This window comes from Biomphalaria glabrata, chromosome 15, assembly GCF_947242115.1.
Source record: "Biomphalaria glabrata chromosome 15, xgBioGlab47.1, whole genome shotgun sequence".
NCBI classification, from domain to species: Eukaryota; Metazoa; Mollusca; class Gastropoda; family Planorbidae; genus Biomphalaria; species Biomphalaria glabrata.
The window spans coordinates 15,889,467-15,903,985 of record NC_074725.1 but is presented as its reverse complement, the minus strand read 5'-3'; the positions used below and the strand labels follow the sequence as shown (position 1 = coordinate 15,903,985).

The 14,519-nt window shown below is 33.5% G+C and overlaps 1 protein-coding gene across 2 annotated transcripts in view; it reads right to left on the bottom strand.

Annotated features, from left to right (window-relative positions):
• Positions 1–1,785: 1,785 nt before the first annotated feature.
• Positions 1,786–14,519, bottom strand: part of LOC106055700 (DNA polymerase alpha catalytic subunit-like) — a 34,887-nt gene continuing 22,153 nt past the window's right edge. Inside the window, exons 26-41 of one of the 2 annotated variants that reach the window (XM_013212087.2) lie at positions 14,264–14,382; positions 13,833–13,937; positions 11,307–11,477; positions 11,159–11,191; positions 10,188–10,280; positions 7,439–7,644; positions 7,045–7,177; positions 5,903–6,034; positions 5,530–5,605; positions 4,478–4,576; positions 3,943–4,118; positions 3,607–3,738; positions 2,853–2,969; positions 2,646–2,739; positions 2,179–2,360; positions 1,786–1,941 (exon numbers count right to left, since the gene is read on the bottom strand). In XM_013212087.2, coding sequence (XP_013067541.2) covers positions 2,200–2,360; positions 2,646–2,739; positions 2,853–2,969; positions 3,607–3,738; positions 3,943–4,118; positions 4,478–4,576; positions 5,530–5,605; positions 5,903–6,034; positions 7,045–7,177; positions 7,439–7,644; positions 10,188–10,280; positions 11,159–11,191; positions 11,307–11,477; positions 13,833–13,937; positions 14,264–14,382 — 1,847 coding nt within the window. In that variant the 3' untranslated portion in view covers positions 1,786–1,941; positions 2,179–2,199. Of the gene's footprint in view, positions 2,361–2,645; positions 2,740–2,852; positions 2,970–3,606; positions 3,739–3,942; positions 4,119–4,477; positions 4,577–5,529; positions 5,606–5,902; positions 6,035–7,044; positions 7,178–7,438; positions 7,645–10,187; positions 10,281–11,158; positions 11,192–11,306; positions 11,478–13,832; positions 13,938–14,263; positions 14,383–14,519 lie in introns of both variants that reach the window. The other variant, XM_056012811.1, reaches the window with a different exon arrangement.

Below are 14,519 nucleotides of genomic sequence, written 5' to 3'. Positions count from 1 at the left end.
TCCTAACAGAATCAATTAAATATTTATGTGATTAAAACTTGCTATTGATATTTTAACCGATCTTTGTATTATGTCGTTCCCTGTTTGCCAATTTATCTCGACTGCCCTTCCCACCTAAACCTTTTGAGGGGGGGGGCGGTCCTATTTTGATGGAGAAATCATAATTTGTGAACAAAATTAGTTGAATTAATATATAGATTTATATTATGTCGCTCGCCTTCTGGTATCTTGGCCGTTTCGGTGATGTTGGGGGGGGGGGGGGGGAAATTGCATGTACTGCCCTTCCCACTCTAGCCCTCTGAGTGGGGGGGGGGGGGCGGTCCTATTTTTATAAAGAATCATAGTTTGTGAACAAAATTAGTTGAATATCTATATAATATAAACTACGTATTGATATGTGAACCCATTGTATATTATGTCGTACCACACTATAATCTCAAATTTTATCATTAGTAAATTTAAATGAAAAAGGGTTGTACCAGGTGGGAGGGGCGATTCATGCAATCGCCATTCCCCCATCGGACAAACCAATACTTTTATACTTTTTCTTTTTGTATTACAGTTAAGAAATTACAAAACAAAAACATCTGTCACTAATATAATTTATATATACTATAAATTAAATTCTTATATCGAGTCGCCCCACCCCTATTCTTTAATGTAGTTCATAGCATTGAATTTTTTAATGAAAATGTTGAAACCTGTCTATTACTGCTTTGCGGACCCATGGACTTTGTAATCTTCATTATTCCTTACTTGAAGTGTTTAAGAAAATGAGAGCAGGATATTGTCATTGTTTCTGAGGCCTTTAGATTATTGTTAAAACTTTTTAATGCAAGTTATCTTTATAAATCAAGTTCACAGCTCAAATAAGTCCCAAACAGATTTTTGCTTGAGGAAGACAAGCTGAGATACACCTAACTTTAAGGGCCAGAAGCAGATTATAGATATGTATCTTATGGTGCTAACATTATGATAATCTGAAGTGGCACTTCCTGTTAGCCAATTCTCAGTCTACTTGAGATAGATTTATGGCATTTTTACCAAGCCGAAAAAAATGAGCAGTTTAAAAAAAAAAGACCATTGTCCAACAAAATAAAACTTCAACAACTTTATATTTGTAATGTATAATTTCTATTGATTTGCAGTAGATCATGTCAAACTAAGGTTTAATGAAGTGCCATTTCTTCTTCAAGCATGTCCATTAAAAATCAGTAGTATTTATGATTAAACATTTTGAACTGAAAAAAGCTCCAGTTTAAAATTTTAATTACCTAAACAAAATGTCTTCTTACATCAGTGCAATGCAGTTGTTCTTTTTTTTGCATTTTATTAAATCATTCTGTTTTTCATTCACAATATTTGGTTTAGTAAACAGGCTACTGTAATTATGTGAAGACCAAAAAAAATAATAAATACCAGAATATTTATTTAGTAGTAAGAGTCAATTAATAAATATCTATTAGCTATAAAGTAGTGTCCGCTTATAAATATTTATTTAGAAATAAAATAGTCACCATTTATTAATATCTATTCAGCAATAAAGTAAAATGCCAATTTACAAGCATTTATTTAGCAATAAATAAAAAAGTCAATTTTTTAGCTTTTATTTAGCAAAAAAGTAAGATGTCAATCTATAAGCTTTTATTTAGCAGTAAAGTAAAATGTCTATTCAAATATATTTTCACCAAGAAAACTACTTTTTTTTCTCAGATTAATGAATATAAAGACAAACAGAACTACACATAAAATAGAATCAATTGCTAAACAATGAACATGATAACAGAAATTTTCTCAGGGTTTTATTGAAACAGAATGATACTTTATCACATTATACAGGCTCATTAAAACAAGCCCATTGATTGAAATGTATTGTCTGTCACATATTAGAAAATGATCATTGAACACAATTCAGTGAGCATAACAACATGGACTGGAATCCTAAATAGAGAAAACAGAAACATCAATATAATCTACATTTGTGGACATAGCTACATGGAGACATATTAAGAACAAAAAAGAAAACAATATAATGTATATCTGACGTAAACAGAACCAAATTAATTAACACTGAAAACATTTAGTTTTCAACAAACCAAACATGTAACATAAATTTTGTAACATAATTTATTTTGAAATATATACCATATTTTTTTACTTTACATAAAATATACATACTTAATACACATATAAGACAGTTCAAATTTCTCTTTCTGTTTTTATCCGAGAGAGTCCAAGTCCTTGAAACAGCTTTCCAAGATCAACATTTGAATAAGTACTTTTGTCCAGCCATCGGGAAGTTAAGTGTTTCAATTCTCTATACGTTTCCAAGAGTTCAGGATTCATTTTCCTGATGATGGCTTTGGTAAAAATAAAAGAAAATAAATTGAACAACATATAAAAAGATGACAGACTATTTAATATGACTCAAAAAATGTCAAATAATGTGTCATGTCAAATAATGTGTCGTGTCAAACAGAACTTTTAAGAATGGAAATGGCTTTGAGTGTGTCACAGGTTGTGAAACAAAGTGGACCTAAAGCTTATGTAAATATTGTTAACCAAAGATTCTATTTCCATTTGTTTAATGCATGCAATTAGAAATCTTATATTAAATCACAGGTAAGCTAAATTAAAGTGTTTACCTTTCTCAGTCTCATTTAAATAGCTTGCAGCTTTCTGAATATCAAACATATAGTCATAAAAACATAGCTGGTTGTACAAAGCAGTGTCTGTGTACTGAAATGGGGAAAAAACAAACAATTAGAATTTACAAATTTTTGTGTAAGAGTGTAAAATTACCATTTCTTAGCTATGCTTTGTTTGAATTGAAAGAAACTTAAGAAGCTTACTTCTAGACACAAGTAGCCCTTGTCACAAGCAGGACAAACTGGATGGCCTCGTTGCATGATCAAAGGCAGTCTGTTAGTTCTCGTAGCACAGCCAGTATCTTCACATTTTAACCAGCCCTGCAATAGACACAAACCTTATTAAAAATATACATATTAAGTTATTAAATCATCACTATTATTATGATATACATGTTTTACAGTCTGGAACTAACACAAACCATAAGAATATATCTTAATAACAATTATTTTAATTGAGCTAAATTGTTGTTGTTTCTTTAATGTTCCAAATTTTAAAAATTAAATGCATCAGGTAAAGTTCTGTTCAAACGGATGTGGCTCAACCCAGGTTACAAGTAAAGTAACCCTTTCAGACCTTGCGATCTGTGGGAGCAGATTATGTAAAAATTATGTTTCTATCACCAAGGTAAAACAAGGGTGTCAAGACCAGCACAACAATTGAATTTAGTCTCCTTAACTAATTTTCGGCATCCAGAGTTGGATGGATTCAGGGGAGTCCTCAAAATCCTGAATTAAAAAGAACTGTAATCATAGGGAATCAAACCTGATACCCCTTGGTCAAGTAACCAAGCTCTCTATCACTCAGCCACTCAAAATTAGAAGTTTAGTTAAATAATGCATTGGTAGCATCAAGTGCTTTCTAATTTGTGAACCACTTTTAAAAATATAATATGTGTACAAGCATCAAGCATAAAATCTGAAGCATTAATTATATAATTATTAATTATTTAATTACTTGATAGTATTTGTTGACATGTTGCTGTATCTTGAGCTGAAGAAGATTCTTAATCTGATTTTTAGATTTCCATAGAGGCGTTCGACAGTCAGTGTTGGGACAGCACAACAAAGCTGCTGCTAGACTTGAGTCCTTTAAGAATACATTGATGTCCATGTTTTATTTCACTTAGGTCCAAATGTAAATGTTAATCAAAACAAATTTAATTTAATGAAAATTACATTTTTATTGTATTAAGATAAATGTAAGTTTGTGCTGTTTTTGGCGTTATTGATTGTTAGAAGTTATTTGTGCTATTGATTGTCTGATAATTCAAAAGTAAAAAAAATATTTTACATTCCCAGTAAATGGCGAGTCCAGCACAATGCTTCTACTGCATTTAACCGATGGGCAAGGAAATTTCAGCCGCTCACAATCACGAAATTTTTCCTCCATTGTTAGTTGTAAGGTAACCAAGTCCTCCTCTACTTCCTCCTGGCGAGTTGTAGGGCGATAGCCTGATGGATCTAAACCTAAAAATTGACAAAAATATATTTTTGCTTTAATAGTTCTTTGTTTAATTTAGCCCATTGGTAGAAAAAGTTTATTGAAAAAAATTAACAGTGTAATAATGATTTTCTTGCACTCGTGTTAAACTAACTCAATTGAAGAAACAGTCAATTATTCAGCACAATCAGTGCATGTTTTTTAAATTCTTTACATACATTTTTATGCACAGTTCTGTTCAAGTGAGTTTTAAATGGAATTTTTGGTGCCTTTTGAGGTAATTGATTGGTTCTATTTTACATCTTTCCAGACCCATGAGAGACATGACGATAATAAAGTATTATTTACAAAAAAGATCTTTAATAAATTCCAATGGTACACATACCAAGACATTGGGCTATATGTGCACTGTCAGTTCCTTCGATAGGGTCACACAATCTGGCAACCACAGGATGAATTTGATGCGCCAGATAATATTTTACATCTGAATAGAACAAAAATTGTCTTTTATTAGTTACATACACATATAATTATGATTACAAAGATTATTATTTACATTTTACATAAATGGTTTCTAGCTTTACTTTCCAGTCTTCACCCATGGTTAACAAGGGTGTCGTGGCCAGCACAAAGACCAACTGCCTTTACTTTTCCCCAACTAATGTTAAGTACCAATTAGGGCTGGGAGGACTCAGAAGCGTCCTAAAGATCCCAAAAGTAAAAATCCCAGTCTTAACCCGGAATCAAACTCGGGACCTGCGGCTCGGAAGCCAAGCGCTTCACCACTCAGCCACTGGGCCTCCTACAAGGAATATTTACCAGTATGTAAAAAAAAAAAGGAAATTGAAACCGTTTTAAAAATTAAATACTGTGACCTTATTTACATTAGTATTTCTCGTGGAGCACATTGTTTATTTAAAGAGGTCACAGTAAATCAACATTCACTCTCATGACTTCTGACTTCATACTAAAATTATAGAATGAACTGGGCACAAAACCTAAAGAAATGGGGATAATAAGTTTCATACATGTTCTACTATTGAGTCTAGCTATACACATGAAGTGAAGAAGTAATGGAGAATGTGAAAGATTAAAGGAAATTGTACTGATTATGCTAAAATTATAGGATGGATGCTGTATCCATATAAGGACTGTGCGGGTAGGGTGTGAAAAAAGTCTTAAGTCACAATAACCCCATGAATATAAAATTAAATCCAGACAAACCCCCCAAAAATGGCTCATTTTCAGAAAAAAAATCTTTGATTTAATATTCAAATGCAAGGTGGTGAAAAAGTTAACTTTAGAATTATTAAATATTATCTATTTAAATTTATTTAAGCTAAGTAATGATGTGTACTGGACATGAATGAAAATTCATGCACCGTAGTGGACAGTCTCTTTACTAAGATTTTATAATAAGAAAAAAAACTACAATACCTATTTTTAGGTTTTCATTTTTTGCCAATTCATCTGGGTGATATGCCCTTTGAGTAGCAGACATTGTACTTCCATCCTAAAAAACAATTCATATAAATAAGATATTTTTATGTATAATTGCATATTATTATATACTCTTTATAATACTATATAAGAAAGTTACTATAAAAATTGTTTCCTTAAATTCTATACTTATACTTGTTCATAGCTAACTAATAAATATATTTTTTTTTACAATTTTCAATTTATAACAATAACTTTAAAACAATTTTGTCAGATTAAACTTTTTGAAATTAAAGTGTATATTTCAAATCTATTATCACACATTTTTCTTTGGACTTGTAGACAAGCTTTACTATCCCACATTTCTCACCTCACAAATAATGTATGGAACTGTATCACCAGCTTTCAGTTTCTTGCCAGATTTGGTGTTGTACCTCATTGCCACTTGGACATGAGGTAAACTCTTGGAGTCAGGGTAGTCTTCAGGATTTTTTGTCAGTTGCTGGAAAAACAAAATGTGCTCATTTCAAAAAATAAAAACAGAAAAATATTGGTAATATAAGTACAAATAAATAAAGCTTTTAAAATTCAAGCAACTACACATTATATAAACAACATATGTTATCAGAATGAAACAGAAAAACATGGTAAAGGAAATTATCACTGATAAAAATTTTGTTGGCTTTACAGTAAAAATAAATAATCTTGTTTACACTAAATAGCATAGAGATTGGTGGCTGAATGGTAAAGAGATTGGATATGTCGTTAAAATAGGCGCAGTAGTTGAGTAGTAAAGTCCTTGGCTTCTGAGCCGAGGGGTCCTGGAGTTTTAATCTTGGTGAAGACTGGGATTTTAAACTTTAGGATTTTAAGAGTATCCCTGACTCTATCCAACTCAAATGGGTACGTGACATTAATTAGGGAAAGTGAGGGCAGTTGGTCGTTTTGGTGGCCACATGACCATGACATTAACCATGGGCCACAGAAACATGACCTTAACATCCCATAGATCGCAAGGTCTGAAATGGGTACTTTACTACTATTACTTTAACTATGTAGTTGATTTAAAACTACTTTATGCTACAAAAATGTATTTTGTTAATGTGTTGTAGGAATCAACCAAACATTTAAAATATTTAGGACATTACCAAAACAATCTATTTCTTTTAGGCCCATTTCTTCAAAGTATAAAGTAAAGAGTAAAGCAAACTTCCCAGTTAAGACCATGCGGGCAGATGATGTAAAGGTAATCTGTTTCTGTAGCTCACATTTTACCAGGGTGTCGTGTGGCCAGCACAATGACCAACTGCCTTTTCTTTCCCCAACTGTTATCAGGTACCCTGAGAGCTGTATGGACTCAAGAGGTGCCCAAAATCTCAGAATTAAAAATCCCAGTCTTAAACAGAATTCGAACCCAGGACCTTGATTAGAAGCCAAGTGCCTTACCACTAGACCACCACACTTCCTTAAAGTATAAAAAAATACTTAAAATTGTTGTCAATTCAAAGTTACCTTTGTGATGTAAAAACTTTCCAGCAGAACCTCTCCTGATCTAACTTTATCTCCAATGTCTTGTAAATAGGAATGAATTTTGTCCACAACTGTCTCTCTTGATTCACCAGAGAAAATCTGACTGATAACATACCTAACAAGAAAAAACAAAATACTTTTTTAAAAAGACAATACCTCCTTTATGCAACTTATAGTGCAACTGTTTTTCTCTTTAAAAAAGCGATACATTTTGGAGACATCCTTACAATCTGTTGACCAAAATTGAATTAAGATAAAAAATATGCAAGGATTTCACTAGTTGAGGATAATTTTTTTAAAATAGAAAGATTATCCATCAGTTCTTTAGTACGAGAAAAGTAAAGTAGAGATACGAGAAGGCAACAACATAACTTACTGGCCAGCCTCCTTGGCTAAAACACACCAATCTCTCCTAACAATGTCTAAACCTTTCATCTCCTGGTGGGTGACAATCTGTCCATCTGGTCCCTTTGTAATGCTTAAAGCAGCATACTTCTTCTTTTTTAGCAACAGCATTGACTTGAACACACCATCAATGTCAATCTCTAGCAGACGGTACAGTTTGTTGACTTCATTTTTCACCTAGAACAAATGCAGACAACGTATTTACCTTTAGAATAAAAAAAAAACACTAACAAGATAAATATAAATAAGTACCCCTTTCAGACCTAATGATCAATAGGGCAGATGATGTAAAAGTCTTCTGTTTCTACAGCTGACGAAGGTGTCATGTAGCCAGCACAATGACCAACCACTTTACTTTCCCCCAACTAATGTTAGGTACCCATTGAAGTTGGGTGGAATCAGGGGCCCTTAAAAATCCCAGTCTTCATCGATTCAAAAACCAATAGCGTTACCACTGTACCATCATGCCCCAAGAAATATAAATAAACTGATGTATTAAAGTCATATTTTCTTTTAGGTTTAAATGAGAAAGTGTGTTAGAATAGTAGAGCAACAAAATGATTTAGAGATTCATTAAAATTGCTAGTATATATATGGGTATGCAGATAAAAAGCCATGACAAGGAACATGGAAAACAGGTCATATCCCTTTTTAAGCTATACTGGCATCTATTGTTGTTTCCTGCAATCATCTTAAATTTCAATTATTCTAGCACAGCCATTGGTATAAATGTGTTAGTTTAATCCATAAAGTACCAGGTGACTGAGCCTCGCTCGGATGAATAATTTGTTAAGGAAGGATATATGCCCGAAGTCTTTTTGGGAATATTTTTTTAATTACGAAAAGTCCTCCTACAGTAACCATAACTTACGTCGTGTCGTTTTACAATGCATCTTTTGTGTAAAACTATTGGGTTATAATTGGCTTGGAAGAAAGTCTTTGCAATGTAACTTCTAAAATGGTTAAGTTCTGACATTTAATATTGTAATTAGTATATTCATTATGGCTATAGTACAAAACATCAAGTGATGCAAAATCTCTACGTTATAGGGTAAAATGTGCACCTTGTAACAAAGCAAAATAGCGCATTTTTTCCTAAAAGACTTAAAAACATCGCGTTAGTATTCCAAAGAAGTGTTATTGTGGGGCATCTCTGTTACGCTAACCACCTTTCAGCTCATAAAAAAAAAAAAAAAAAGCCCAGTATGACTGACGGACTATAAGAAGTTCATACCATTTCGCAAGAATATCACTGTTTTTAGTGCGGTCTTGCCAAAGTATGTCTATGATGGAGTGCAAATATCTTTGGTGAAGGTGTTCAAGAAGTCTTAGTTGCTTTCTATAAAGTACTCATGTCTCAGATCCACAAAGTAGGGTTTAGAGAACCACTGCTTGGTAGATACTGATTTTTGTAGACAGGCGGAGCTATTTATTTCACGACACTCTCGCTTGGAGGCTTGATCACATATCAACCTCCCTTTAAAGCAATGCGTCATTTGATACTATGCTTCCCAGATATGTGAAGTTATCTACCACGTTAAGGGATGTCTATGCGCGGTGATCTTTGGGTTGAGCAGGTTTTATTGGGTGACCTCTGTAACATAACATCTGGAATATGATTTCCCCGAACTTTCATAAGCCCCGCGCTAATTCTAGGTGTAAATCATTAAATTAAACCATTATAACTTATAATAGGGTTCCTGTGGTCTCCCTGTTTTCAAGGAGCTCCTGGAAATCTCCTGAAACTCATAAAAATGTCCTTAAAATAGACAAAATTGTCATTATGGGGTGTCAATCAATAAGGTTAACGCCAATCCTACGTGTGATAAAAAAAACGGCATCGTCAGCTTTCATTAAAAAAAATGTAATGCAAAGACAAATTTATTTTCTAATACAAAATCTTCATTTTCACTTATTTTCCTTATCCCTACCCTGATTGGGCCGCGCGCAATCCATTTCACATAGGACCCGCCGGCCCTGGTTATCACGTTCAGTGTGTGCCAGTAAGGCGTAGAGAAGCTGTGTTATGACTATTTCCTATGTTTTGATATGGGACAGTAGACTTCGAAGTTTGAACACATTGCAATAATTCACCAGCAAAATAACAACAAAGTAAAAGCTACTACCTACGGTCTACGTAATTAAAGATTAAACACTTTATAAAGCCTTTAAAACACAATAAATAATCATGCATCGACATAGTTTCATAATGGATCAATCTACAATAAGATGGTGCGCAAATGTTTAATTACGCCAATTGATTCATTAAAACTTGTTCTTGTTTGCGAAGAAAATGTCTCAGTGTACTGCTGTGAGCCTAGTGACGTAAGGTTGTCAAGTTTTTTTTCCTTTGACGTCACATAGAAAATTTCATTCATAAAACATTCTAGCCAAAATTAATTTTTCGATAATGAGACATTTTTAAACCGATATAACGGTCGACCTCGAGTTTTCCCGATGTGGCCAATGAGTTGAGAATTTTTTTCTCACTAATATGCACGTACCTTGCAATTTTTAAGAAAATCGTTAGAGCCGTTTTCGAAATAAAATTTATATATATATAAATATATAAACATACATACATACAAGCATTGCTCGCTTAAGAGTATAGGATTACCAATTCATCTAAGTGAAAATGACATTATAATTGAAAGAATGTTTTTAATAAAATTTAAAAAGCAATATAATTAAGAATAACAAAGCATTCAGTCTAAACTTACCTTATTTCCTATCTTGTAAACTTGATCAAAATCTGTTATATTAGTGTTGATCATAATTGAATCAGTGTCTCCATAAATTACATCCAAATTTAACTGTTTAAATTTAAAATCATACTTATGATTATGTGAAAATTTAATTACAAACTGGCAAGTATTAAGAGAGATTCAGCCAAATATTGTCAGGATTACATAGATCTAATACATATGTTGCCTGTATCATTCAACAGAAACATCATATGTACTAATAATTTATGAATACATCTAGAAAAAGACATTATTTCACTTGATTTGACTTTTTTTTTTTTTTAAACTATTCCCAAGTGGGCCCAATAACTGAGGGGTAGAGCACTTGGCTAACTCTACTGGGATTTAATCCTTGTTTGTCTAAGGGTAAAAGATACAATAATAATATTTTATTTTTGTTGGCCACACAAACAAACTCTACTACATCTGTTCTATGGACCTCCAAGTTTATTAAAAAATATTTCATTTTATTACATAGACAAAGTATAATTTTGTTCTGTTATACAGGTCTAAGGTGATTTTTCAGAAACAGTATTAGGTGCTAGCCCAAACCTCCTGTAGGATGGCAAATGAAGGACGTGGGCTGGGGTTAAACTAAACATCATTGTGATGACAGTATGATGTGCATAACACAGGACCTATTGATTCAAGGAAGTGCTGAAAAGAACAATACTGAAGCAACAAAGGATTCTTTTGCAAAAGAAGTGTGGTCGAGAGGCTAAGTACACTTGAATTTGGCTTGCTTTGGCTACCTATGAAGGGGGCTCGAGGTTCGACACCCAACTCGAGCAGAGTTGTGTTTACTGAACAACTAAAGACAGCACAGAAAACCTTCTCCCACATACTCCCCCCCCCCCCCCCAACAAGATTGGACCATAGCGCTCTGAGCATGCTATATGCACGAAAGTTATATAAAAGCTAAGAAATGTCAAATTGGAATAACTTACACTCTGAACAAGATCTTTTGTCTTTAAAAGAATCTGAAAATGTGAAAAAAAAATATTTTTCAAATAATGTCTTCCAGAAAATAAATTGATAAATAATGAGACGTCATACAACTGATAGTGACAAGATAATTTTAGAAATGTACCGTACCTCTCTTCCTTTGCTGGTAACCAATGCAGCCAGGGGCTTGGCATAAAACCTGGAGAATGTAAACCCCAGGCATCCATACATAGAGTTGGCCGTTAGCTTAAGGGCTTTCTGTCGAATGTCATACTGCATCATCTGTTCTGCAGTTAAGTCCCCCTTCATCAAAGCTTTCACCTGAATGGAAACATTTTCATTATCATATTTTAATCTAAACATCAACAGAAAATTATATTTTCACAACACATTAGTTTCCAGTAACCTTCAAGCTTGTGATATGATCACAGATGATGCTGACCTTGATGAATCTAGTCAATAGCCACAGAAAACACAACTTAACTCAAAAACCTAATGGGAAACTGGCTAACCTGTAGACCAGATATTAATCATTATTGATGAGTTAATTTACACCAGGCATGTCAAACACAGCGTTCGGGCGCGACAACCTTGCGTGCGGCCCACTTAGCCACCTAAAAAATATCAAAATAATGTTAAACTGTTACGTTGGAAAATAAGAGATGACAAGCTACTTGAATCGAAAAATAGTATTTGTTAAACTGAACAACGAGAGTGAGTCTGCAGTGAAAGCAAGCTACATTTTGTCAAACTTAACTGCAAGCCATAGCAAATCGTTTAGTGATTGTGATTTTATGAATGAGTGTATCGTTAAAGCCGAGGTAATTTGTCCAGAAAAGGTGAAAGCATTCACAGAAATAGCGTTAGCTAGCAACACTGAGGTAGATAGAATAAATGACATGTTAGATTGTGTGAACAATTAAAGATTTTGAATTATTGTCCTTGGCTCTCTATGAGTCAACGGATGTAACGGGTGTAGCTCAGTTGGCTATATTCATATGGAGTGTGACAGGAATTTTGAGATACACGAGGAGCTACTTGAGCTCTGTTCTATACATAACACCACAACAAGCGAGGATGTTTTTGAGAAATTAGTGGAGGTGATATTGCAGTACAATTTATCTTTGGTAAAGCTAGCTAGTCTAACAACGGATGGCCCACCAACTATAAAATGAAATGGTATTGATGCAAAGCTGCTTGCAAAAATAAGACAGACTGATGCTAATTTTAAATTCGATCGTTTTAAGAGCATCATTCACCAAGAAACATTCTGCGCACAGCAATAACACCTCCAACATGTCTTAAGACCGGTTTCAGTCGCTCTCAGTTTTATTTGTGCTCATAGTTTAAATCATCGCCAATTTTCAATGTTTCTGGATGACATGGAACACAAATCTGACTGTGTTACCTACTACACAGAAGTCCGCTGGATTAATTACGGCTACAACATTTGGCAAATAGTAAATATGTCTTACACCTGGAATCGTTAGTATATGCTTTTGATGACTGTTTTCGTTGTTTGTATCTCCATTCTCATTTGATTCTGAAATTGCTGCTGGTAATGTGCAACTACAGCTGATAGAATAGCAGTCAGATTCTTTGTTGAAATCAAAGTCTATAGAATTGTCTGTGCCAAATTTTTACAGTTATTTACCCTGAACAGTACGTTGAATTGCGGAAGTTTGCAGCCAGAATACTTGCTGTTTGCAAGCACTGATCTCTGTGAGCAGTTCTTTTCCATAATGAAAGCGACAAAAGCACCTCACCATTCGAGATTATCTCATCAAAATTTGTTGACAGTGATGAAAGTTGCAGTGGAAAACAAACTTCTACATGACATTAATAAACTTTTATCCCAGAAAAGATGTCAAGCATCAGAACAAAGAAAACAATGCGTAATCATATTAATTTTTAATCACCAAATATTACTACAAATTTAGCTAACTAAGGGGCAGGTATGACATAAATTATTGTATTCTATTGTAATGTTTCTAATTTACATAAAACTAGTAGACTTTTGCAACTGATTTTTGGCTGCGGCCCCTCAGGTCATAGTAAGTTTTTATGCGGCACATACACCTTAATGAGTTTGACATGCCTGATTTACACCATTCCAATTTCCAATGTTTGTAGTCTAAAGATGAATTAAAGACTTCATTTTGAATCAGGTGAGGCTGAGTAGCACAACTCTATTCAACCAATGGGGGCTCATGCTTTTATTTTAAAGGAGACTAGGAATTTTTTGTATTTCAGACGTAACTCAAGCTGAGTTGGTTTTTTGAGAAACAAAAGGCAGCACAGAAATCTGATGGTGTTTTTATAAATAAGTTTTGCACTAACTCAGAAATGAGTAGAACATCCAAGCCCCTAATCCCCCAACTGGACAGCAAGAGATGAAGGAGGATTAGGTTAAAACTTGAGATTATCAAGATGATAGTTCATGCGCATAGTAAGCGACCAAACCTTTTTTACCCCCATTTGCCCTGTTTTCTTTTGTGCTATAAATAAATTACTTTTACTAATTACTTCCCAATCTTGTGAAAGTGAAAGCACATTATGTTGTATCTGTATTATGTTGTGTGTCTGTATTATGTTGTGTCTGTATTTGCTTAATTTGTTTCTGTCACATATTTTAATGTAGTAACATTTAGCATACAGTAATGAAAATTTCCTTACCTGTCGTCTGCTATCGACCAGTTTTCTGATTTCCGTTGGCAAAACACCAGGTTCAAGGTCAGAACTTGGAAGAACAATGTTGGCTAGCATATCATCTTCAGCCTCCTGGATGGGTGGATATAAATATTTAGTTATTATTATTTGTAAAAGATGAACACATGGAAAACATTAAACTCAATTAAATCATCTTAACTCAAAATTTCTATTTGTCTAAATGTTTTATATGTTAATTACTGTATAATCCCCATTTAAGCATTATCATAAATTGTAACAATTATAAATTGTCATGGCCTATTTTAAAGTTACAGCTAGAAACCAGTAAAGGGGATAATGAAGCAAAATGATTTAAAATTTACTTTTCTTTTTTAGTAGTTTGCATCTAAAAATTAAATGCTTAAATCACAAAACCTATAAATTAAAAAATGACTTACATTTTGAGTTGAACCCTCCACAGATCTGGAGATTGTTGTGAAACAAATGTTATACTCCTGGATGATGGAAGGATACAAAGAGTTGAAATCCAAAAGCAGAATGAAGGTGTCGTAAAAACCTGCAGGGAAGGCCAACAATCAATTATTTCAATGAGAATATTTTAGAACTTCAAATTATCTGTGTCTTATTTCATATACCATGTTTATATTTACATTAATGTCTATGTTGTTACAGTTGTTCCATCCTATCTTGATC